Raw genomic sequence first — 25,005 nt, 5'->3', positions numbered from 1 at the left:
GTGCCCATAGAGCACTTACCAAGATAGACCTTATTTTGGGCTATCAAATATGTTTAAATACATTTTAAGGGATTTAAGTCATACAAAGCATATTCTCTGACAACATTGCATTAAATTAAAAATCAACAGAAATATTTCTGGAATATCTCCAAATATGTGGAAACTAAATAAAGCACCGTTAAGTAACCCATGAGTCAAAGAAGAAATCAGAAGAGAAACTAAAAAATATTTTGAACCAAATGAAATGAAAACATAATGCATGAAAATTTGAGGTGTTCCTTAAGCAATACTTAGAAGGAAGTTTATAGCACTGAACACTTCTTTAGAAAGAAATAAAGGTCTGAAATCATTATCTTCGAGTTCTACCTTAAGAAACAAAAATGAAAAAAATGAAATAGTGAAAATCAGTGAAATAGAAAGCAGAAAAATATGAGAAAATCAATAAAACCAAAATCTGATCCTTTAGAGATCAATAAAATTGATAATCCTCTAAGAGAAAATAAAAAATAACCAATATGTGGAATGAATATAAAGATTTTACCACAGAATCTACAAATATTGAAAGAAACCAGGATATTCAGTACCCAAGGAATATTATAAGTAGCTTTCTGCCAGCTATAACTTTGAATAAATGAACAATTTCTTTGAGAGACACAAACTACCAAAGATCACTCGATCAGAAATCATCTGAATAGTTCTGTATATATTCCCACAAAGAAAACTCCAAATCAGATGATGTGGATAGATAAATTGTGCCAAACATTTAAGGAAGAAATAATGCCAATTCTACATATACTCTTCTAGAAAATTGAAGAGTAAAGAGTGAATACTTCCCAAATAATTTTATGGATTAGCATTTCTCCAAAACCAAAATCAAATAATATTGCAAGAGAACAAAACTACAGACTAATATAATAGCCTTCATAGCCACAGATTCAGAACTTGAAACTAAGAGGTTAGAAAAGGTAATCCAACAACATATTTAAAAGGATAATACATCATCAGTAAGTGGGGTTTATCCTAGAATGCAATTTTGATTTGACACTCAAAAATTATTTCAGGTAATTGACCATATTAGCAAACAAAATGAAAAAACCACACGATCATCTTAAATATAGACACAAAAAGCATTTAGCAAAATCCAACATTCATTCCTGATAAAGATTCTGACCATACTGGGAATAGAAAGAAACTTGTTCAGCCTGATAAAGAACACCTATGAAAAACCTACAACTTAGTCATACTTAATGGTAAAAGACTATATGCTTTCCCGCCAAGATCAATCAAACAGTGCAAGAATGTCTGCTCTCATCACTTCTTTTCAACAACATACTAGATGTTTTAGCCAGTGCAATAAGAAAAAAAATGAAATTAAAGGCATCCAGATTAGAAAGTAAGAAGTAAAACTGTATTCACAGACCACATAAGCATATATGTAAAAAATGGAATAGACTATACAAAGTAGCTTCTAGAACTAATGAGTGAGGCTAGAATGTTTGCAGAATTCAAGATCCAGGTACAAGATCTATTGGGTTTCTGTGCACTAACAACAATCAGAACTTTTGAAAACAATACTATTTATAATAACAACACCAAAAAATATGACATTCTTAAGGGAATGTGTATGACAGACACATAAACCCCTGCATGCTAAAAACTACAAGACTGCTAAGAAAAATTAAAGAAGACCTAATTAAATGGAGAACTATGCCATATTCATGGATCGGAAAACTCAAAATAGTTAAGATGTCAGTTCTCCCCAAGTAGATTCTCCCCTATAGATTCAGTGCAATCCCAAACAAAATCCACAGAAACATTTTTTTTTCTGTAGAAATTGAGAAGCTTGGGACGCCTGAGTGGCTCAGCAGTTAAGTATATGCCTTTGGCTCGGGGCTGATCCCAGAGTCCTGGGCTTCTTACATGGAACCTGCTTCTCCCTCTGCCTATGTCTCTGCCTCAGTGTGTGTGTGTGTGTGTGTGTCTCTCATGAATAAATAAATAAAATCTTTAAAAAATTATAGAAATTGAGAAGCTCAGTCTAAAATTACTGCGAATATACAAAGGACCTGGAATAGTCAAATAACTTTTAAAAGGAACACAAAATTTGAGAGCCAACAGTAGTAATTTTAGGACTTCTAAAACTATAATAATCAGAACTTGGTGGTATTGGCTTAAGAGTAGAAAAGTAACTCAGTGGAACAGAATAGAAAGTCTAGAAATAAATCTACACATATATGGACTGCTGATTTTTGAAAAAGTTGAAAAGACAAATCAGTGAAGAAAGTATATAGACTTTTCAATAAAGGTATTGGAATAATTGGACATTTATATGCCAACAAATGAGCCTTAAGCTGTAGTTCTTATCACATGTAAAAACCTAAAAGTAATCATAGATCTAAATATAAAACCTAAAACTAGAACTTCAAGAAGGAAACAAGAGAAAATTTTGGAGTCTTGAATTAAGCAGAGCATTTTCAGATATAACACGAAAAGCATGATCCATGAAAGAAAAATTTGGTAAATTAGATTTCATTAAAAATGAAAACTTCTGTTCAACTAGAGACACTGTTAAGAGAATAAGAGAAGCTTCAGACTAGAAGATATTTGTAAAGTATATATCTGATCAAAAACTTGTATCCAGAGTACATAAAGAACTCTCAGAACTCAGTAATAAAAAACAACAGCCCAACAAATAAATGGACAAAAGATTTGAACAGATGCTTTCAAAAAATGGCTAAAAATTAAACAGACTTACCTTAAGAAGGTTGGTGAGGTTATAGATTAACTGGAATTTTCATACACTGCTGGTTTCATTATAAAATGGTACAGCTGCTTTGGAAAACAGTTTGGCAGTTGCCTAAAAGTTTAAATTTATTACCAATATAATTCAGCCATTACACTCCTAGGTATTTACCTGAGGGAAAAAATCATACTAATACTTGTACATGAATCTTAGTGGCAACTTTATTTATAGTAGACAAAAACTAAATAACCTAACAATCCAAATGTCTATCAATAGGTGGATGTGTAAACAAATTCTGGTCTGTACAATGGAATACTACTCAAAAATAAAGAAGAATGAACTCTTGATATATATATTAACAAGGAATCTCAGATTAATTATTGTGAATGAAAAGGACCAGATAAAAAAGAACATAGTATATAATTCAGTTTACATAAAACTCTAGAAAACTTAAATCTGTAATGATAGAAAGCCCGATCAGTGTTTGTGTCTCAGAGGGACTTTTGGAAATGACTGGTTATGTTCATTATCTTGATTGTAGTGATGGTGTTACAGTAAAATATTTTTACCAGGAAATGAATTTGAAATCTTAAAATACAGTAAACATTGATTAGTAAAAAGAAATTCTTGTATGTTTTCCCCTCAAAAGACATTCTAGTTTTTCTTATTCAGTGAGAATTTAAGTAGGATATATAGGTGTTAGGGCACCCGGATGGCTCAGTTGGTTGCGCATCCTACTCTTAGTTTTGGCTGAGGTCATGATATCATAGGTTGTGGGATCAAGCCTTACATCAGGCTCCACATTAAGCCAGGAGTCTGCTTGTCCCTCTCCCTCTGCCCCTAACCTGTGTACTCTCTCTCTAAAACAGTTAAGTAAATCTTAAAAAACAAAGATGATATAGGTGTTAAGTTTGCAATTTTGCTAATGAATACTTTTTTTAACTTTCAGGGTCTTGCCTATTTGCATACTAAAGGCAAAATGCATAGAGATATCAAAGTAAGTTCTTTTAATATACTTAAATTGATAATTTTATTAGAAGGAGTTTTATGCTAATTTAATAGTATTTTTATTTTTGTTTTAGGGTGCAAATATTTTATTGACAGATCATGGTGATGTAAAATTAGGTATGTTACTTCATGTTCCTCACATTTTTTCCCAAAAAGATTTAGTAAGATTTCAAATAAGAATTAACATTATACAAGCTTAATATTAATATCAAGAACCCCAGTAATGTTCATGTTTTGATCTAGTAATTATGTTCTGAGACTCTGTTTAAGGAAATTAATCCTAAAGAAAAAATCTATATTCTTAGAAGTATTAATTATACATTATTTATAATAGAAAAAATTACAAACATAGGGCTAGCAATAGAAAAACTGGGGGCATCTGGGTGGCTGAGTCAGTTAAGTATCTGACTCAGTTTTGGCTCGAGTCATGATCTCAGAGTGCTGATATTGAGCCCCACATCAGGCTCAGTGGGGAGCCTGCTTGTCCCTTCTATTCTTCCTTATGCTCTCTCTTTCTCTCCCTCCCTCCCTCCCTTTCTCTTTCTTTTTCTTTCCCCTTTGTGTGTGTGTGTGTGCGCGCGCGCACGCATTTCCTAAATACATTTTAAAAATCTAAAAAAAAAAAAAAAACTGTTAAAAGGTAATAAATCCACTTACGGAACATTATTCAGTCATCAAAATTAATAGTTAAGGAGAACAAGAGTAGATTCCCTGAGATGTTAGTTAAGTGACAAAAATGAACTGTATATATATATATATATATATATTTAGTTTTTACAGTCCTGTGTAACAACAATAAAAACATTTATATAGAGAAAAAAAGACTCTTTAATAGCATCAAAATACTACCCTAGTTGTGTCAAAATAAAAGGCATCCAGGTGGGTGGTTTATTTATCTTTTTTTTCCTAATTAACTTCAGTGTGCTTGTAATAAACTTTTTATTAACTTATTAACTTTATTATTTATAAAGTATGTTTCATTCTAGTAAAGTGCCAAAAAATATTTTTCTTTAATGAATATGTTACAAACCAAACAAGAAAAGATTTAGGAATTCAATTTATATACATTTCTCTAGCATTACTGTCTGACTTCTTAATAAGGGCATGCCTAAGGGTGAAATTTAGAATTGTGGGTGATTTTATTGAAAGAATTAAAATTTTATTCAATTTTTTTCCCTTACTAGCTGACTTTGGCGTGGCTGCAAAAATAACAGCTACCATTGCAAAGAGAAAATCTTTCATTGGCACTCCCTACTGGTAAGATACTATTATGATTGGATTTGTGCATTTTCATTTCTTCAGAGTTGGTGGTCAGCATTGATACTTAGTGATACAAGTGATGGTTGACTGAAAGTCTGGAGATTTGCATGCTCCTTGATACTGTTGTACTTCTGATTGGGTTAGGGAACTTTGATACCCATTTTTATTGTCCAGCTTTCCAACTCTGTTAAAGTACTAATAATCCCTGCTGTCCCTAGGATTTTGTATTAAGAGCATACATAGGTATGAGATTTTTCAAAAGAAAGACTCTTAATTATAATCTCTTGTCGTTTTAGTACACTTTCTTTTGGTATTGATTCTATTTCTTGTTTAAAATCTATAAAGCAACAGCCACCTTTCTCAGTGCATCTTACCAAGTACTGACAGGATGATCTTTCTAAAACACTGCTTTCATCAATGAAGACAGGTATAAGAATAATAGAAAACCTAGTAATAAACCTTAACAAGTAAAATAATTTAGTGAATATTATAAAAGGTGACAGTTAAAGTTTATATGAAAGGTTGGATTTTTGAATATGCAGTGTTTGGGTAACTTACTATTTGGAAGGAAATTTAAAATTTCTTCATACCTCATACCTAATGCCAAAATAAATTATATATGGAAATAGTTAAATATAAAAGTGAAACCAAATGAACTATCAGTGCCTATCTGCTTTAAGAGTTGAGTAAGCCAGGGTGCCTGGGTGGCTCAGTCATTTAAGCATTTAACTCTTGGTTTTGGCTCAGATCATGATCTCAGTGTCATGAGATCAAGCCCCGTGTCAGGCTCTGTGCTCACCACAGAATCTGCTAGAGATTCTCTCCCTATCCCTCTACCCCTCTTCTTGCTCACTTGGTCTCTCTCTAAAATAAAATAAATAAATAAAATCTTAAAGGAAGAGTTGAGTAAGCCTTTATTTACATAAAAGCATAAAACATTAAAGGGAAAAATTGATAGATTTAACTACGTGAAAATTTAAAGGTTCTGTACATTCACTAGCTTGAACAAAAGTGAAAGACAAATAACAAATCAGGAAATATCCACTAAAATATAACAAAATGGGTTTAATATCTTTAATATAAAAGTTCTTAATAAATCAATAAAAAATGTTTCATTAGAAGCAGAGTTATTAAAATAATACATATAAGATATGAAATATGGGCAGCCTCGGTGGCCTAGAAGTTTAGCACCGCCTTCAGCCCAGGGCGTGATCCTGGAGACCCGGGATCGAGTCCCACATTGGGCTCCCTGCATGGAACCTATTTCTCCCTCTGCCTGTGTCTCTGCCTCTCTCTCTCTCTCTCTCTCTCTCTTTCTGTCTCTCATGAATAAATAAATAAATAAATCTTTAAAAAAAAGATATCCTGAAATATGAAAAATGTCTCCCCTAATGATGACCAAAAAATGTAAATTAAATGAACAATTCTTTACTATCAAATTAGAATATATTTGGAATCATGGGTAATACCTATCATCACTAAATATTTGACAGTGGAAATGGAAATTGGTAGAACAATTTTGAAGGATAATTTGGCAATAATGTTTTTCATAAGCCTTTCACAATGTTTATATTCTTTAGTCTTAATTCTGCTGTAGTAATTTCTCAGAGAGATACACAGATTATTATATAAAAAGCTTTATCACAGTACTTTAATAATAAAAGGTTGAGGGAAGGTATATATATACGAGAAGAATTAAAGAAATTATGAACATTTATTCAGATCAATGGAATGAATTGCTGGGATTAAAAATCCTCTTGTAAAAGGTGAATGGTCAGTGGACAAATTCATGATATACTATTATTCAAAAAAGCAAGATTAAAAATAGCACATGTAAGATTAAAAGTAGCATAATATAATGCCATGTTAAGAAGATGCATGTATAAATAAAATTTACAGATGTAAATATGTGAAACAGTGGCTCTTATTGAGTGGGATTTTTGACATGTTTTCTTCCATATATTCCAAATTCTCTTTACCAACACATATCAATTATAACAGAAAAGAAGCCCTAATAAATATAACTTAAATAAAAGTTTAAAGAAAACATAGCTAAGTTAGATTACCTATAGAATTTCCTTCATCATATGCTGATTTCCTTCCTCAGTCTCTTTCTGTGACTGTCCCCCTCTCTCCCCACGGGAACATTATCCTCTAGTCAAAATTTGTTTTTTGTACACTAACTATATTAGGTATTGTTTATTACCTCCCTAGTATATCTATTGTCTCTGTTTATCTTAAGTCCTGCCCTGTCTTAAAAGTGGCACATACTCTGCCTTTCTTCACCCATGGTAGCCAGATAGATCACAGCTCTGCTTTCCACTGAGCCAGGAATTGCAACACTCCTGGTCAATTTGGTGCTCCACTTACCCACCACTAACTGATTATGGTGAGCAGAAGGACTGAAACTTACATGCTTTCTCTAGGTTCCAGCTCAGCTTTCCTCTCTGAAACTTGCTCTTAGTCATTTTGTTCCATAGTAGTGATTATTTTCTTCTCTTTACTCCTATATCCATTTTTATGTATATAGTATTTGCATATACCAGGTACATCTACATATTAGTATTTTTAGTATACATATTTTATATCCTTAACCACCTTTAAGTTGAGAGACATTGTGCTATGTAACTTTTTGTAATCTAAATACCTATGAAAGGAACTTCTAGGGGCTCTTGGTTGGCTCAGTTGGTTAAATGTCTGCCTTTGGCTCAGGTCATTGGTCTCAGGGTCCTGGGATAGAGCTCCACATCCTACTCCCTGCTCAGTAGGGAAACTGTTGTTGTTGTTGTTGTTGTTTTTAAGATTTTATTTGTTTATTCATGAGAGATACAGAGAGAGAAAGAGAGAGAGGCACAGGCACAGTCAGAGAGAGAAGCAGGCTCCATGCAGGGAGCCTGACAGAGGACTCGATCCCAGGTCTCCAGGATCACACCCTGGGCTGAAGGCAGCGCTAAACCACTGAACCACCCAGGTTGTGCAGGGAGTCTGTTTCTCCCTCTCCCTGTGCTCCTCCACCCTGCTTCTGCTCTCTCTCTCTCAGATAAATAAATAAGGTCTTTAAAAATAAATAAAGGGATCCCTGGGTGGCGCAGCGGTTTGGCGCCTGCCTTTGGCCCAGGGCGTGATCCTGGAGACCCGGGATCGAATCCCACATCGGGCTCCCGGTGCATGGAGCCTGCTTCTCCCTCTGCCTGAGTCTCTGCCTCTCTCTGTGTGTCTCTCATGAATAAATAAATAAAATCTTTAAAAAAAAAAAAAAATAAAAAAAAAAAATAAAAAAAATAAAAATAAATAAAAATAAAAGCAACTTCTATCTTATGGATATTTAATATAAATATAATTTTAAAATAGTAAACATTAAAAAAGAATATTTCCCCTGAGTATTATTTATACTTTATAACTTCAAATGGCATTGTTATATACCAGTGAATCCCAGAGAACTCCAACTCAGCTTCTAAGTTGACTTTCAATCTTAGGTAAATTTATAGTTATTTAATAATAGCTCTACTTTAATATCCACAAGCATTTTATACTCAAATCAGTCTCTTCAGTCAATCCCTTTCATTCCGTCCCCTCTGCCACTGCCTTTGAAAAGTCCTTTATCTATTTTTCCTTGTATTTTTGAAATAGTCTTCCAACTCATTCACTGGACTCTGTTTTTACCTACTCTCAAACTGTCCTTCATTTTACTTTGAGTATTAGATCAAATTTACCTCCCAAGATTACCTTACCCCATTTTCACTAAACTTCTTGTATAATCAGTAGGCCTTTCATTATCTAGCTCCTACCTCTGAGGTTCATTTTGCAAATACATTTTAGATTCTCTCAAACTACCTGTGGTGAACAACCAATTTTCTAAAATTCCCTGCTTAGAATTAATATTGTGAAAATGTCAATGTTACCCAGGGCAATATACACGTTTAATGCAATCCCTATCAAAATACCATGGACTTTCTTCAGAGAGTTAGAACAAATTATTTTAAGATTTGTGTGGAATCAGAAAAGACCCCGAATAGCCAGGGGAATTTTATTTTTTTTTTATTTTTATTTTTATTTTTTTCTTTTTTTTATTTTATTTTATTTTATTTTATTTTATTTATTATTTTTTTTAATTTATTTTTTATTGGTGTTCAATTTACTAACATACAGAATAACACCCAGTGCCCATCACCCATTCACTCCCACCCCCCGCCCTCCTCCCCTTCTACCACCCCTAGTTCGTTTCCCAGAGTTAGCAGTCTTTACGTTCTGTCTCAGCCAGGGGAATTTTAAAAAAGAAAACCATAGCTGGGGGCATCACAATGCCAGATTTCAGGTTGTACTACAAAGCTGTGGTCATCAAGACAGTGTGGTACTGGCACAAAAACAGACACATAGATCAGTGGAACAGAATAGAGAATCCAGAAGTGGACCCTGAACTTTATGGGCAACTAATATTCGATAAAGGAGGAAAGACTATCCATTGGAAGAAAGACAGTCTCTTCAATAAATGGTGCTGGGAAAATTGGACATCCACATGCAGAAGAATGAAACTAGACCACTCTCTTTCACCATACACAAAGATAAACTCAAAATGGATGAAAGATCTAAATGTGAGACAAGATTCCATCAAAATCCTAGAGAAGAACACAGGCAACACCCTTTTTGAACTCGGCCACAGTAACTTCTTGCAAGATACATCCACGAAGGCAAAAGAAACAAAAGCAAAAATGAACTATTGGGACTTCATCAAGATAAGAAGCTTTTGCACAGCAAAGGATACAGTCAACAAAACTCAAAGACAACCTACAGAATGGGAGAAGATATTTGCAAATGACATATCAGATAAAGGGCTAGTTTCCAAGATCTATAAAGAACTTATCAAACTCAACACCAAAGAAATAAACAATCCAATCATGAAATGGGCAAAAGACATGAAGAGAAATCTCACAGAGGAAGACATAGACATGGCCAACATGCACATGAGAAAATGCTCTGCATCACTTGCCATCAGGGAAATACAAATCAAAACCACAATGAGATACCACCTCACACCAGTGAGAATGGGGAAAATTAACAAGGCAGGAAACAACAAATGTTGGAGAGGATGCGGAGAAAAGGGAACCCTCTTACACTGTTGGTGGGAATGTGAACTGGTGCAGCCACTCTGGAAAACTGTGTGGAGGTTCCTCAAACAGTTAAAAATATACCTGCCCTACGACCCAGCAATTGCACTGTTGGGGATCTACCCCAAAGATACAAATGCAATGAAACGCCGGGACACCTGCACCCCGATGTTTATAGCAGCAATGGCCGCGATAGCCAAACTGTGGAAGGAGCCTCGGTGTCCAACGAAAGATGAGTGGATAAAGAAGATGTGGTTTATGTATACAATGGAATATTACTCAGCTATTAGAAATGACAAATACCCACCATTTGCTTCAACGTGGATGGAACTGGAGGGTATTATGCTGAGTGAAGTAAGTCAGTCGGAGAAGGACAAACATTATATGTTCTCATTCATTTGGGGAATATAAATAATAGTGAAAAGGAATATAAGGGAAGGGGGAAGAAATGTGTGGGAAATATCAGAAAGGGAGACAGAACGTAAAGACTGCTAACTCTGGGAAACGAACTAGGGGTGGTAGAAGGGGAGGAGGGTGGGGGGTGGGAGTGAATGGGTGACGGGCACTGGGGGTTATTCTGTATGTTAGTAAATTGAACACCAATAAAAAATAAATTAAAAAAAAATAAAAAAAAATAAAATAATAAAATAAAATTCCCTGCTTAGAAATGAATTACTAAAAAATGATCATATATTTGGCCGAGAGTTAATGCTGTCAACTTCTGTACTTATTATAGACTCCTAACAGTTTATGGCTCTGTGTAAGACTGTAGATCATACATTGGGTAGTGCTGTCCTATTACCTTTCCAGGTGTTCCATGCTCTTTTCTGTCTCCCACATTTACACTTGTTTCTTCTGACTAAAATATTGAGGCTCCTCACCCTGCTGTAACCCCCTGCTGATTCATTCTCAAGTCTCACCTCCTTTGGGAACATTTCTGACCTTCATGGGGATTTAGGTATTCTTTTCCCGTATATGGCAAGATTCACAAAACAGAAACTGAAGTAAGACAACACAGTTTTTCCTCAGAGCACCAGTCTTCAGAGAAGATCGAAGATTTTTAAATAATGAATTTTAAAAGAGTATTTCTGTATATATGTGATATTAATTCTTTCCTAGTAAGCGTCTATCAGCCTCTTTCCCTCTTAGTTATTTAACAAAAAATAGCAGATTGCCTATCATTTTAAAAACTAAGATGTTGGGCAGCCCGGGTGGCTCAGCGGTTTAGCGCCACCTTCAGCCCAACGCATGATCCTGAAGACCTGGATGAGTCCCGCGTCGGGCTCCCTGCATGGAGCCTGCTTCTCCCTCTGTGTCTCTGCCTCTCTGTCTCGGTGTGTGTGTCTCATAAATAAATAATAAACAAAATCTAAAAAAAAAAAAAAAAAAAAAGCTAAGATGTTACATCCACTGATTCCTTCTAGGATGGCCCCAGAAGTTGCAGCAGTAGAAAAAAATGGTGGCTACAACCAGCTCTGTGATATCTGGGCAGTGGGAATAACTGCGATTGAACTTGGAGAACTTCAACCGCCTATGTTTGATCTTCATCCAATGAGGTGTTCTCACTATCTACAATTACACAACTATTTATAAAGTCTTTGGGGAGAATGAAATATTGATAACTTGGGTGTTCCCAGCTCATTTTCAAATATGTCAAAATAGTAAAGGTGTTGTAAGGAACCTAGGGATAATCAATTGAACCTAACACCTGCTCTCCTTTGTTGCTGTTCCTAAGGTAGCATAGAGTGAATGATCTGTACTATTCGAGGTTTTTCCATAAAACAAATCTCCTTTAATAATCATACAAAGACATAGCAATTATCATTTAAAAAGTTTCTTTTAAGTCTTGGAGCACCTGGGTGGCTCAGTCAGTTAAGCATCTGCCTTTGGCTCAGGAGTCCCACCCACATCGGGCTCCTTGCTCAGCAGGGAGCCTGCTTCTCTCCCTCTGCCTGCTGTTCCTCCTGCTGTGCTCTCTCTTTGTCAAATAAATAAAAATCTTAAAAATTAACAAATAAGGTTTTTTTAAGTCCTTACATTGATTCTTCCATCAACTGAGCCTCTTTTTCTGTTCTAAGCAGAATTATAAGTAAATGATAAAAGATGTAGATGAGATTTTTTTCTATTTTTTTATTTTTTTTTTCTTTCTCTTGTCAAGGGATAATGAAGAAGTAATTATGTCTAGCATAATTATTATTTACATTTTAGGGCATATGTCTGTCAGAAAAAATATTTGAGAGCCTTTGAAAGGGTTTTTAATATTTTCAAGGAAAGGATAAATTGAGCTAAAATTTGAGCTTTTAAAGTAAATAGTATAAAGTTGAAAAGAAAATCAACAGTGGGGAATGTGTTCTTCTAACATAATAGTGGATTAGTGTATATTACATAAGGAATTCATTTAGAGACTCTATAGGCAAAAGACATGGTTTATGAGCAAGTACCAGATACAAAGAAACTTGGAAAACTATTTGATCTCACAAGTAACTAAGGATACACAAGTTAAAAGGTATCTACTTTTAGCTGGAATGCCATTATAAGTAGAGACCTTCAGGAAAATAATTTGATTTTGCCTGTTATGGGCAATACAAATGTTTGATTCTACTACTTGGAAAATTATACTTAGGAAATAATCCAAGAAAACAAAAAGCTAAGAATTATCCATTTCAGGTTAACAAGGGTGAAAAATTTAAATGTCCAATAGCTGGTGAATTGGGTTTTTAGTTTTATTTTTAGGTTGATGAATTGTTAAATTTTTAGGCATTAAGAGCAGCTGTTACATATGTATAATCCAAAGCTACATAGAAAATTGGTTATTAGTGAAAAAAGTAATATTACCTAATATTATTATAATAATTGGTTATATAAAGACTAGAGAAGAGCAGAAGATTTAAAATAATGACTCAGTGTACTAGGAATGTGAACTTTATATATGAATCACTTCATTTTTAAAAGAGAAAATATCTTTGACATTTAAAAAAAAGACTAAGGAGTTTGCTTAGAAACCCATAAGGGTTTTGTAGGAAACACTGAAATAGAGCATTTTAGAACTTCCTTCTTAAATCTTCCATCTTTCTGCCCCATAGCCATAGAAAATGAGTCAAAAGTGAATTCACAGAGAAAGTCTTCTTGCAGGTTGACTTTTCTATCTTTCATTATAAAAAAATGTGGAAAATTTTTTGTCCAAATGAGGGGAAAAGACTAGGAAATGGATATAATTTACCTATACCCAAAATAATTATAGAGACAGATTGTCCATTAAGCATACAACCAAATGCTGGAGTAACATGTCATCTCTGTGTTACAGAATGATCCATAATTACTACATATACTTATGTCTAAGATACAATGCTAGTTATGTATGATAACAGTATTGTAATAAAATCCTTCTCCAACATTTGATAGCTTTACCTTGTAAATAAAGAGCTTGTTTGACATTTAAATATCCTCTCTTATAGCTAGGAGAGGTTTTCTGTAGAGTATCTAAAATATAAAAAATTTAATTTTCAGGGGCACATGGCTGGGTCACTTGGTAGAGTATGCGACTCTTAATCTCAGGGTTGTAAATTCAAGCCCCATATTGGGTATAGAAGAGAATGAATGAATGAATGAAGTCACATCAGTAAACTTTAAAAAAAAAGTCTTTTTTAAAAAATTTAACTTACATATTCCATACCAGTTTTTATCAGTGCCTACATATTTAATAATTTGTATAAATGTATTACAGAATATTCATTCTGATTATTAGATGAAGTAGTAAAAGTATTTCAATATTGCTCTTTAACTGAAATTTTTGTTCCAGGGCCCTCTTCTTAATGTCAAAAAGTAATTTTCAGCCTCCAAAACTAAAGGACAAAACAAAATGGTAAGTTAATGTATAGAGATTTTATATATATCTGGAATTTTACAGATGAAAAGGAGACAGGTTCATTTCCCTTATCTTATAGACGATAAAACTGAAGCCTGTAGCTATTAAATAATTTACCAGAAGTTATATTTCTAATTTATTTGCAGAGTTGTGGCAGGGATATAGGTTTATTTCCTTGACAGTTCCAGTTGCTTAGGAACTTAGAGTAACAAGGAATAGGAAGAAATCCATGTCAATCCAAAAGATTTTTATTATCTACTGCTCTGGTAAAACTCTGATCATATTGTTAGAGTTTTGGAAGCTTGGATAAGAGGTGTGGGAGAAAGCATTGGATATGAATATATTAAAATTCTGGAGATTCATATCTTTGCCTTGTATTCTATTCTGTTAATGATGTGCTGACTTTTATGGAAGGTGATATTAAAAGGTTTCCCAGGTACCATGACACTTTATGACTGTTGACTTTTTCTGCCTTCCTTATCTAATAGTCAAAAAGGTTATTATTTATTTTCATCCTAATCTCTTTTTTCTCTTACTAAGTAAAGCAGTTTACCTCTTCTTAAAGTCCATTAGCACATCTTTAATTGGATGATAAAGTTGAAAATTATTTTTCTGACAATGTTTTCCCATACATTTAATAAAAGAAACCATGCACATAAGTTTCCAAGCTCTTAAATTCAGGAATTCTTCATCTAGATTTAATGGATTTCTCATGCGGGGAGAGTTCTGTATGTATATTCATTCTTCTAGGGAGACAGTCTGTATTTTGTTTCAAATTCTAAGAGGCCTGTCCCCCAAACAGGTTCTAAACTACTTTTTTATGTTTTATTGGCCTGTTTGTGCAAAGTATTACTTAGGAGCCAAGCCATTCTGGGGATGATGCCAGTAGTGAAAGGAAAATCACTCTGGAAATAAAGGAGTTTATATCCTACTGTAGCCCGTGCTCACTTCAGCAGCACATATATATTCTACTGTGGCTGTATTCTTTTATGTTGATATGGATTTCTTCCTAATCCTTGTTACCCTAAGCTCCTAAGCACCTGGAACTGGAGGACTTTATGGCAGGGATGATTGGATATTCATTCAGGAATGAGTGACTACTAGCTGTTATGGCTAAATTCACAGATTCTAGAGCAGTCATTGTCATTGGAGTACATTTTCCAGTCTCAGGGTACTCTATTGACTCCATGTTATCTCCACAAGTCACCAAATATAATACAGTGATTTGATTTCTCCGCAAGAGAACTGTTATGTGGTTGCCGTCGTTCCTTAGAAATTCAGTGACCTTTTAAGATTTAAATAATCATGTATATTACCCACTATCCCTCGATGCCATTCTTCTGGTATAGGAAAACATTTATATTTTATATAAATTAACCTTTGAGAAAAGGCCATTTTGATCCTAAGTGGCACCTAGAACACAAGATTATAAATCCTATAAATGACACAACTACCCATTTCTAGTTTTTATTGTATTTTTTAGAGGTTGTATGTTGCTGTTTTATTACCTAATTTCATTTTACTTAATAGATAAAACTGACACCTGTTTTCAAGAAATATACTGTGCTTTGAGTTTTGTTTTTTGGCTTATGTAGAGCTAAGAAGCCAAGAGAAAAATTGTATGTTTCAGACTTTCTAACTTCTTCTAAACTAGTTTTATTTAGTAACACCAAAAAACTAATATCAGTGAAATATTTTTGTACATGTCTCTTTTTATTTGAAGGTCATCAACATTCCATAATTTTGTCAAAATAGCACTAACCAAAAACCCCAAAAAAAGACCAACTGCTGAAAGACTTCTGACTGTAAGTCAATTTAAATTATAGGGGAATTTTTTGTAGTCATGCAGTAAGTAGGAATATCACTTGAACAAAAGTATCTATAATTTTTAATATAAAAATTTAGTGATCTCCTACTGCAGGGGTCAGCAAACTTTCTATAAAGAGCTAGTAAATGTTTTAGGCTGTGGGGGGGGCCATAAGGTTTATGTTGCAACTACTAAATTTTGCCATTGAAGCACTGAAGCAACCATAGACAGTATACTTGAATTAGTATTGCTTTAATACTCAACACTATTTACAAAAAGAGACAGTGCCCCAGATTTTCCCCATTGGCTTTAGTTTGCCAATCCCTGCCTAGAGAAAACTTTAAAAAGTGTTGCTATCATCTTTCTTGGTTTCTTATGTAAATTTATAGAATGCTCTGTGTCTTTATGTATTATAAAATATTTTTATATTAGAAAAAGTTAATTATTACAGTGGTTTAAGGAAACCTTATTTAAATGTAAAAATTGAATTATATGTCTGTACATTTATATAATATTACGGAGTTAAATGTATGCAAATTTGGAATACATTTACTTGTTTCTTATTGTGATATGGACTGTACCTCAGTATTCATTTGCATACATTTCACTATAATGACATGAGTAATGTATGTCTAGTTGTTATAGCCAAGGTTGTAATTTTACAACCTAATGTAGATCAGATAACTTAGAAAAATTATTCATGTTATAAACTTATTCCACAAGAGTTCTTTAGTTTGATAATATGTGATTGTGGTTTCTCTGATTAATATTTTTACTAAATACATTCTCATTTATTTGTATTACTAGACTCGCATATGCTTGTCTTTTATAGCTACTGGATGAAAAAGCACAGATAACATTTTCTATAAACCATTGATGTAAAAGCATACTCATGAAATTTTATTTTGTTTTGTTTTCACTTAGCATACATTTGTAGGGCAGCCAGGTCTCTCTAGGGCCCTGGCAGTTGAGCTGTTGGACAAAGTGAATAATCCAGACAACCATGCACATTACACTGAGGGAGATGACGATGACTTTGAGGTAAAGAGTGTTTGCAGTCTAATATTTGAAAATAAATGTTTAATATGGTCTGAGAGTTTGTTTTCTAATTTATTCCTTTAGTTGTAACAGATTTAGCCACAAAGATTAATTAGCAATGTAAACTTAACTTATCCTGCATATAATTAACAGTTGATAGATACTTTAAAAAAAATTGCAGTATAACATACATAACATAACTGATTGACACTTTTTCTGGAAAGAACGAGGATTATTAATCTAATTAAAACTACTATCATTTTATTTTCATAGTTGGTTTGCCCAAAGTTATTAAGAGGTAGCCAAGGTTTAGAATCAGATCTTTTTCCCCTCCCAGAAATCCAGAAGTGCTTCCCTTCTCCCTAAATCTCGGGTTCTGAAGTGAGAGTTTGATCTTTCTGTAAAGAGAAAGGACATCTATTTCTTTTCTTTTTTTTTTTTTTTTCTATTTCTATTTCTAAGGAAATAAAAGTTTTTAGGAACATTGCTTTGGACCAAGAAACCAAAAAATTTAGACAGAACACATATTATTTTTCACAAAGGAGACTCTCTAGAAATCCAATTGGTCATTTTCTAGTTTTTCTATTACACAGATTATTAACAGGAGATAAATAATTTTTAAAAATTGAGATTCCCAAAGGAATTTTATCCTTTCCAATACTTGTTGGAGACTATTATATTTTATATTATTACATGTAATACTGTTCCGGTGTTTTCCTTCCCTGAAAATACTGTAAACTATTTTTGAATATATTCTATTTAACAACAAAACCTGTAAATCAGGAATGAGGGGCTTCCTGCTCATTGGCAGGTAACTATTATGTTTGTATGACACGACTGTACTTTTCCACCAGTCTCTCTTCCTCTTTTTTTTTAGGATTTCTTTTTATTTCTGTGATTCTCTGAATTTGTCTCGTCATTTCTCTTTATGCCTTTATTTCCTTTTATATCTCTACCTCCACTCTGGCAAGACTATAGAACCAGACTTTTTGTATTATTATTTGTTGGAAGAAATGTTCTACTTTATGTTCTTAAGTTTTGAATTATACCATGTAAGTATCATGATAAGTACTAACACTCATTGAGTAGTCATTGTGTATCAAGTATTAGGCCAAATAATTTTCACGTTAACTCATCTAATACTCAAAAAACAGTCCTTTGCAACAGATTCTATTTTATCCACATTTTATAAATGAGAAAAAATAGAAGTAATTTGCCCAAGATCATATGGCCAGTAAGAAGTGGAACCAGTATTTGGATCCAAGGCAAACGAACTCCAAAGCTTATTGTTTAATTAATATCACATCATTTCCATGTATGTATTTAATAGAAATAGACATTAAATGATCTTTGAAAACTAATATTTAAAAACTAATCATCACTGCCTAGTGTATAGTATAGTCTTTGTCATTAGATACTAATGAATATTTTGTTGAGTGTTAAATGAACTTTAACTGAAAAAAATGGAATAAACTCGCCATTCATAGATATTTTTTACTTAAACCTTCATTTGAAGATTTGTAATAATTAAGATTTTAATCCCTTAAATGATTAAAAATCATTAAAATTGTTGTAGCTTAAATGTGGAATTGATTTTGCTTGATTCCCCAATTTGTCTACACTGGTTATGCAAATAACCAGACTCTATTCCTCGCATTATTTTGCTGGGCTTCCCAGATCCACTCTCCCTTCTTGAGTTCTCCATTTCTGTTTAATGATATCACCATACTTTTCAGTTCTTGAAATCCTCTGCCTTCATAGTTGGGAACACTGTGTTGTATGAGATTCACATTGTCCCTACCTTCAGAGAACTTCTGGTATGGTCTCAAAGGAAACTCAGGAATACCAACAAATAATTTACAAGTGTGGTAACTGTTATGGAATGGGAAATATGGTGTGCTGTGTAGCCATATTTTATGGGTGGGAAAGGACTTGCTGAAGGAGTGATATGTAAGTTGAAAACCTGAAGGAGAAATCGAAATTAGAGGAAGAGAGCAAGCAGAATTGTTCTGAGCAGAGAGAATAACATGTTGGAAAACCTGGAGTTTAGAAGACTATATACTTGAGAAACTAAAGAAAGTCTGGTTTGAGTAGAAAACAAGGTAAGGAAGATAGTGGGAGATGAAGTTACAGAGCTTTAGCTAGTCGTTTTAAAAACTTGGGGCTTTATCTAAGGTGGTAGAAGCCGTTAAAGGGTAAGGGAATAGTTGTATATGCATTTTTTAAAAGATCTCTATGACCTCAGAATTCCATTTCTGAAAATCTTTTAAAAGGCTGTTGAGGTCATCTAGGATAGAGATCGGTGGTGTTTTAGACTAAGAGTGGAGAGCAAGGATGAAGAAAAGTGGACTAATTCAAGAATTCTCTGTGAGAGTTGGGGATTTGATGAAGATGTGAGGGTGGGGGATGAATAAAGATTTGAGGTAGGAACACTAGAGTAAAACCAGGTTTGGAAAGAAAGATGAGTTCAGTTTTATGTATGAGTAATTTTGAGGTTGCATAGGAGTTCCAAACAGAGAGGTTTCATGAGGAATTAGATAAGTGGTTATACATTAGGGAGGAAAGTTTAGACTATAGATATAAATTTGGAAGTCACTAAGTATAGAAGTAGTTAATACCTTAGGGAGTAAATGTGATCACTCAAGAGAAGTATGTAGAGTGAGAAAAGAAAAGGCCTAAGACAGCATCCTGAGATTTTTCAAAATTTAAGAATCAATTTGGCTAACGGGCACCTGGGTGGCATTAAGTGTCTGACTTTGGTGTCAGCTCAGGTTGTGATCTCAGGGTCATGAGATCAAGCCCTATTGTCCAGCTTCACACTCAGCAGAATATGCTTAAGATTCTGATTGCCTCTCTCTTTGTCCCTCTGTGCTCTGTCTCTCAAATAAATAAATAAATCTTTAAAAAAATCAAGTAGGTTAAAAGGAATGGTGAAGGATTGATAAAGACCATTAAAAGACGGAGGGAAAGTTTCAACAAGAATATTGCCTAGAAGATAATTTTAAAAAATCTTTGGATTTAGGTGGTAGTGCTTGATTACTTCTTTAAAAGGATAATATTCAAATTATAGAGGTGAAACTGGATTGGAGTGGTTTGAAAGGTAAGTATAGCAATACATTTATGCAAATTAGTTGTGAAAGGGAGAGGTAGCATGAACAGTAGCTGGAGGAAAATGAGTTGGTGGGGGATTTATTTAATTAGGTATTGTTTATGTGGGGAAAGTAATTTTAAACAAGATTAAATGCTTATGAAAAGGATCCAACAGATAGAAATAGGAAAGATTTAAGAGAAACCAGATGATTAGGCAAAGTCTCTGAGAAAGGAAAAAAGGCTGGAATATAGACTATGAGACACTTGATTTTAGGTAATGAAACACTTCTCTTGTGTTAGAGAGGAGGATAGTTGAGATTTGCCACTAAAAGATATCTTCTATTTGATGATTCCAGTTTTCTCTGTGAAGTAAATGGAAAGGTCATCTCTTGAAAATCTGAGGGAAAATGAGTGGTTTGAAGAGTATGGAGAGAAGGTGCGAAATAGTAATTGAGAATGGTTGGGTTAAATGATTAAACAAGTGTTTGTGGGCAAAGCTGAAGCCTCAGGTGAGATGAATTTTCAGTGTGGTCTGCTGAGTGACTTTCCTCCAGTAGTGATTGGTATCCCCGTATAAACACAAAGAGTTAATTTAGCTTAATTCAACCATGGTTGTCATTTTGGCATGACAGAGTACTGAAGGACAGTGGGGAAAGGGAATTTAGGATATTGGCAAGAGATTGCTGGAAATTGTAGACCATGAGATACAAACTGGGTAGGAAGAAAAGTGAAGACCAGATAAATGCTGATGGAAGGTAACAAGGTAATGGGTCAATGGACTTGGGATTCTAATGTGAACATAAAATAGTATAATAGGAGTGAGAGTGAGCTCAAGGGTGAGAAGTTTGGAGCATAATGTGGGTTTGAGTATCAGAGCTGATGGCAAGGTCCAGAGTGTGATCTTAGGAATCAAGAGTGTATTGAAGTCTGGGAGGGTGTCTTTAGAGATGAGGTCAGAAAACTTAAGTCCCAAACAATGGGCTGTTGAAGTCCCTTGGTATGATAGTGGGTCTTGAAGTAGAGGAAAAAAACACATGAGCCACTATACATCATGTGAATGAGAGTGAGTCATTAGAAATTTGGTAGGTGGCAGTTGAGCTGGAGGTATAGTTTCAAAGGATCAGGAGCTTATGCAAAAGGGTATAACGTAGCAAGCTTCTCACTTGATTTACTACAATATGCTTACTCAGTCTCCTTGCATCCAGTATTCCTCCCCCTCTGTACCTTTTGACATTTATCCAATTCCTCTTAAATCTGACTCCGAAATACTTTTTTGAAAAATCACCAAAAAATTTATTTGCTGAGAAAATGAAATTGAGAGCCATTGGCTGACATTTGGAGTCTTTTATGATCTGGCTCTTGCCCAGTCTGTCTGTCCAGCTTTGTTATCTCTTCACTTAATCTTCACTGAAGCCAAATAATAGTCAACTCCAGTCCCCCTGAATGCTACAATTTCTTTTTCTTGCCTCACTTTATTCACATTCTCTCTGCTGTCTAGAATGCTTCCCACACTGCTACACATCAATGCCTACTGTCCTTCAGGCCCAGATCAGATTACAGCTCTGTCATGAAGAAATTCTATACCCCTTCAGGTGGAAGTCATTTCTTTCTCATCTGGGCATTATTAGTAATTGTCTTAATGAATGGCCTTCACCATTTTCTAATCTTATTAAGTATTTGTGTGTCTTAACTGCCTAGACTATAAACTCCTTGAAGATAAAATTTATCTGACTTTCTTTGCATCTTTTCAGTATTTTATACAGTATAAAAATGGCATAAATAACTTTTAAAGTATCTTAGTGTTCATTTTATTATGTTTATCCTATAATTTATTAGTAGGTAGTCATGTTTGTTAGTAAATGATCATTTAGTTGAAAAGTTTGACCTTTTAACTTTATCACTGAAATTTTTTAAAGTGTGTATATTATGCTTATATTCACAGCCCCATGCAATCATTCGTCATACCATTAGATCTACAAACAGGAATGCCAGAGCTGAACGGACAGCTTCAGAAATAAATTGTATGTGTTTGGTATACATTTTCAGTTGGTGGTTTTGGAGGGTTGAGCTGAGTGTTCTTGTGGGTCTTTTGGAAAAATAAAATTTCAGACTAACTGAGGCTACATGCTTTAACATAATCAGAATACCTCTAAAATAGAGGTGGTGGTTTCTCTGGTTTGTAATAGAATTCTGTTGTTTTTTTAGTTAAATGGTTTTTATGTACTAATTATAAAGTAATGAATGTATGTTCGTTTTAGAAAATTTGTGAGAGGAAAAAAATTAACATTGCCCATAATCTCATCACTGGTACCAACCCACAGATAATATTTTGGCTAAATTGCCTTCATCTTTTTCTATGGCTGAATTTATGCATGACTGAATTTACTTAACAGAAGCATTTTCAATATACTGGCTTAGCCTTTATAACCATTAAAGATTGCATCTTTCTTCAATGTGATGTATTGTAGTTAAATAGTTTCCTGTTGTTGGACATTTGGGTGGGTGAGTTTCAGTTTTTTTTTAGTCAGGTTAACAGGAGAATGGAATCTTTTTCTAAAATATATACTTAAAAGGGGAAATTGCTATTTATTCAATAAATTAATCATTTACAAATATTTTATATTAAGGATATTTGTCATTTTTAGCCCAATTAATTTAGAAGAACAGATTTACAAAGAAATTTTCAGTATGAGTATATTGACCTAAATGCATATTTGCTTCAAAAGATATTTTAAAAAGTTTACAATAAAATGAGATTAAAAACTATAAACAGTAATGGAGGAAGATAATTTATTGAATGTTTAAACTAATTAGAATTATTGCAGATGAGCATTTTGTTGTAGTCTGAGTTTACCTGAACCCAGATATTTTTAGCTTTCTGGATACAGCTTTGGAAGTATCTAGGTCAGTGGAGAGTTAGAATGTCCTTCCCATATCAGTCCATTCAATCAGACCTTTTCTTAGTTAAACCGGTAATTCAAGATTTTATCTCTTTGTTAGTCCCAGATTGCTGATATTTCTTATGCTGTCTTCTTATATAATCCCAAGTGAACTCTCTGGACTTCAAATACCATACAGAAAATTAGCAAAGTTGCTATTCCATTTTAAAGCTATCTTTATTTTATGCAGGTATATAGGTATTCAGTTAATATTGTCTAGCTTATCTATATATTCTTCTGTAGCTTTTGGATTTTGTGTCATATTTAGCAAAGCCTTCCTGATTTTTTTAAGCCTTCCTGATTTTAAGATTACAAAAGAATTCTATTATTTTTCTTCTATTTTTACAGTTTTACTTTTTTAATATTTAAATCTTTGATATAAGATATTAATTTATTTGGTAAGAGGTATGAAGTACAGATTTAGCTTCAATTTCTTTTTAAATGAGTATCCATTTGTCTAAATGCTAATTATTAAAAACTTAGTATTTTTAAGTGGATTTGACATACCACCTTTATGATGTACTAAATGACCATAAATATTTTTTTATTCTTTCCAGAAATTCTGTCATTGCATTAGTATGTCTAATCATGTGCCAATAGCATAATTTGATCATTTTGTCTTTATATTACCTGTTAAAATCTGTTTGGACTAATCCTCCTCCTATTCCCCTCACTGCCCCCCTCCCCATACATATCTTGTTTTGTTCTTTGTTATATTTGGCTATTTATTTTCCTACATACTAAAAAATTAGCTTATCTAGTTAAAAAAAATTCTCAGCATTTTTACTGAGACTTCATAAAAGTTCATGTATTAAGTTGGGGAGAGTTGACCCCTTTATGATAGTCTGTCTTCTTAACTAAAATAGACTTTTTCAGAGGTAAGCCCAAGACTTAGTTCTTTCACGAACCCCCGGGATACTGATTAACTTCATGGAGTAAGCTCTGTGTGCTTCACGTACCAGAAAAAAAAATTACTAAAGTTGAAGGTCATTTTATTTGTGATTTATCTTTACATTTTCTCAAGTCTTCTTTTGTGTCTGTCAAGAACATTTTATAGCTTTGTTTTTATTTGTTTAATAGATGTTATATACACTTATTCTTAGTTTTCTGTTTCATTTAAATTTGAACTGGTAACTTACATACAGTAAAATGCATAGGTGTAACATATGATGAATTTTTAAATAGGTATATACTCAGGAAACTGCCACCCAGATCAAAATATAGAACATTATCAGAAAGCCTCTTCCCTTATGCTGCTTCACAGTCAGTGCCCTTCTGTCTTCTTATATCCCCCTGCCCTTTCCAATGCCCAGGCTAATCACCGTTCTGTTCACTTACCACCATAGATTGGTTTTTACCTTCATCTGGATCTTCAGATAAATGGAATATACAATTTGTACCCTTTTTGCTTTTTTTTTTTGCTCAACATTATGTCTGTGAGAGTCATTCATGTCATGTATAATAATAGTTCATTGTTTTCACAGTAGTATATTTTATTGTATGATTCTAACACAATTTATCCATTCCTTGGTTGATGGGCATTTGATTTGTTACTAGTTTTTGGCTATAGTGACTAGTATAAGTATTCTTACTATGTGTTTTTAGTGGACATAAATAATTATTATGGACTTGGCCTCGTCTAAAACCACCAAGGATGAATGTATAATCCAGTAAAATCAAGTTTGTTGATTCCCTGCAGTGAAGGAAAACATCTATGAGTGGAACTATGGAACATCTCATTAAACAAAGAAAAAGAAGAGTTAGAGGGTTTTGGAAAGAGTAGAGTTCAAGTGAAGTGTGACAACTTAATGCAAAAAAAAGAGATGCTTATGATAGGGTGAATATTAGGTCTAATACTGTAAAAATTGACCCAAAGGCCTATTTTCTTGGAAACTTGGAATGTTGTATTTGCAAACCCCTTTATTTGAAGTCCTCTATATATTTTTCAACTGGTTGTTGTTTCTATTCTCCTGCTGCTTCTCCGGTTATTTTATTATTATTATTATTATTCTGTTTTGAACATTGGGGTGCAACATTGAGTGTCTGGATGTGTCCTCTTATTCTAAAGAGTTAACTGGTATGTCAGTTTGATCCTTTTAAGGCTTGTGTCGGGTTTTACCAGAGTATTCAGCAAGCTCTTTCCTCTGGTT

General features: G+C 33.6%; 1 protein-coding gene across 3 annotated transcripts in view; it reads left to right on the top strand.

Moving 5' to 3' along the window:
* MAP4K5 (mitogen-activated protein kinase kinase kinase kinase 5) overlaps nucleotides 1-25,005 on the top strand; it is a 109,314-nt gene that overhangs the window by 52,841 nt on the left and 31,468 nt on the right. For all 3 annotated transcript variants that reach the window (XM_038544670.1, XM_038544671.1, XM_038544669.1), the window contains exons 7-14: nucleotides 3,693-3,740; nucleotides 3,826-3,868; nucleotides 4,936-5,008; nucleotides 11,541-11,672; nucleotides 13,916-13,978; nucleotides 15,705-15,786; nucleotides 16,713-16,829; nucleotides 21,859-21,937. In XM_038544670.1, coding sequence (XP_038400598.1) covers nucleotides 3,693-3,740; nucleotides 3,826-3,868; nucleotides 4,936-5,008; nucleotides 11,541-11,672; nucleotides 13,916-13,978; nucleotides 15,705-15,786; nucleotides 16,713-16,829; nucleotides 21,859-21,937 — 637 coding nt within the window. The remainder of the gene's footprint in view (nucleotides 1-3,692; nucleotides 3,741-3,825; nucleotides 3,869-4,935; nucleotides 5,009-11,540; nucleotides 11,673-13,915; nucleotides 13,979-15,704; nucleotides 15,787-16,712; nucleotides 16,830-21,858; nucleotides 21,938-25,005) is intronic.

This window comes from Canis lupus, chromosome 8 (assembly GCF_011100685.1).
Source record: "Canis lupus familiaris isolate Mischka breed German Shepherd chromosome 8, alternate assembly UU_Cfam_GSD_1.0, whole genome shotgun sequence".
Lineage (NCBI taxonomy): Eukaryota > Metazoa > Chordata > Mammalia > Carnivora > Canidae > Canis > Canis lupus.
This window is presented reverse-complemented; position numbering and strand designations above follow the sequence as displayed.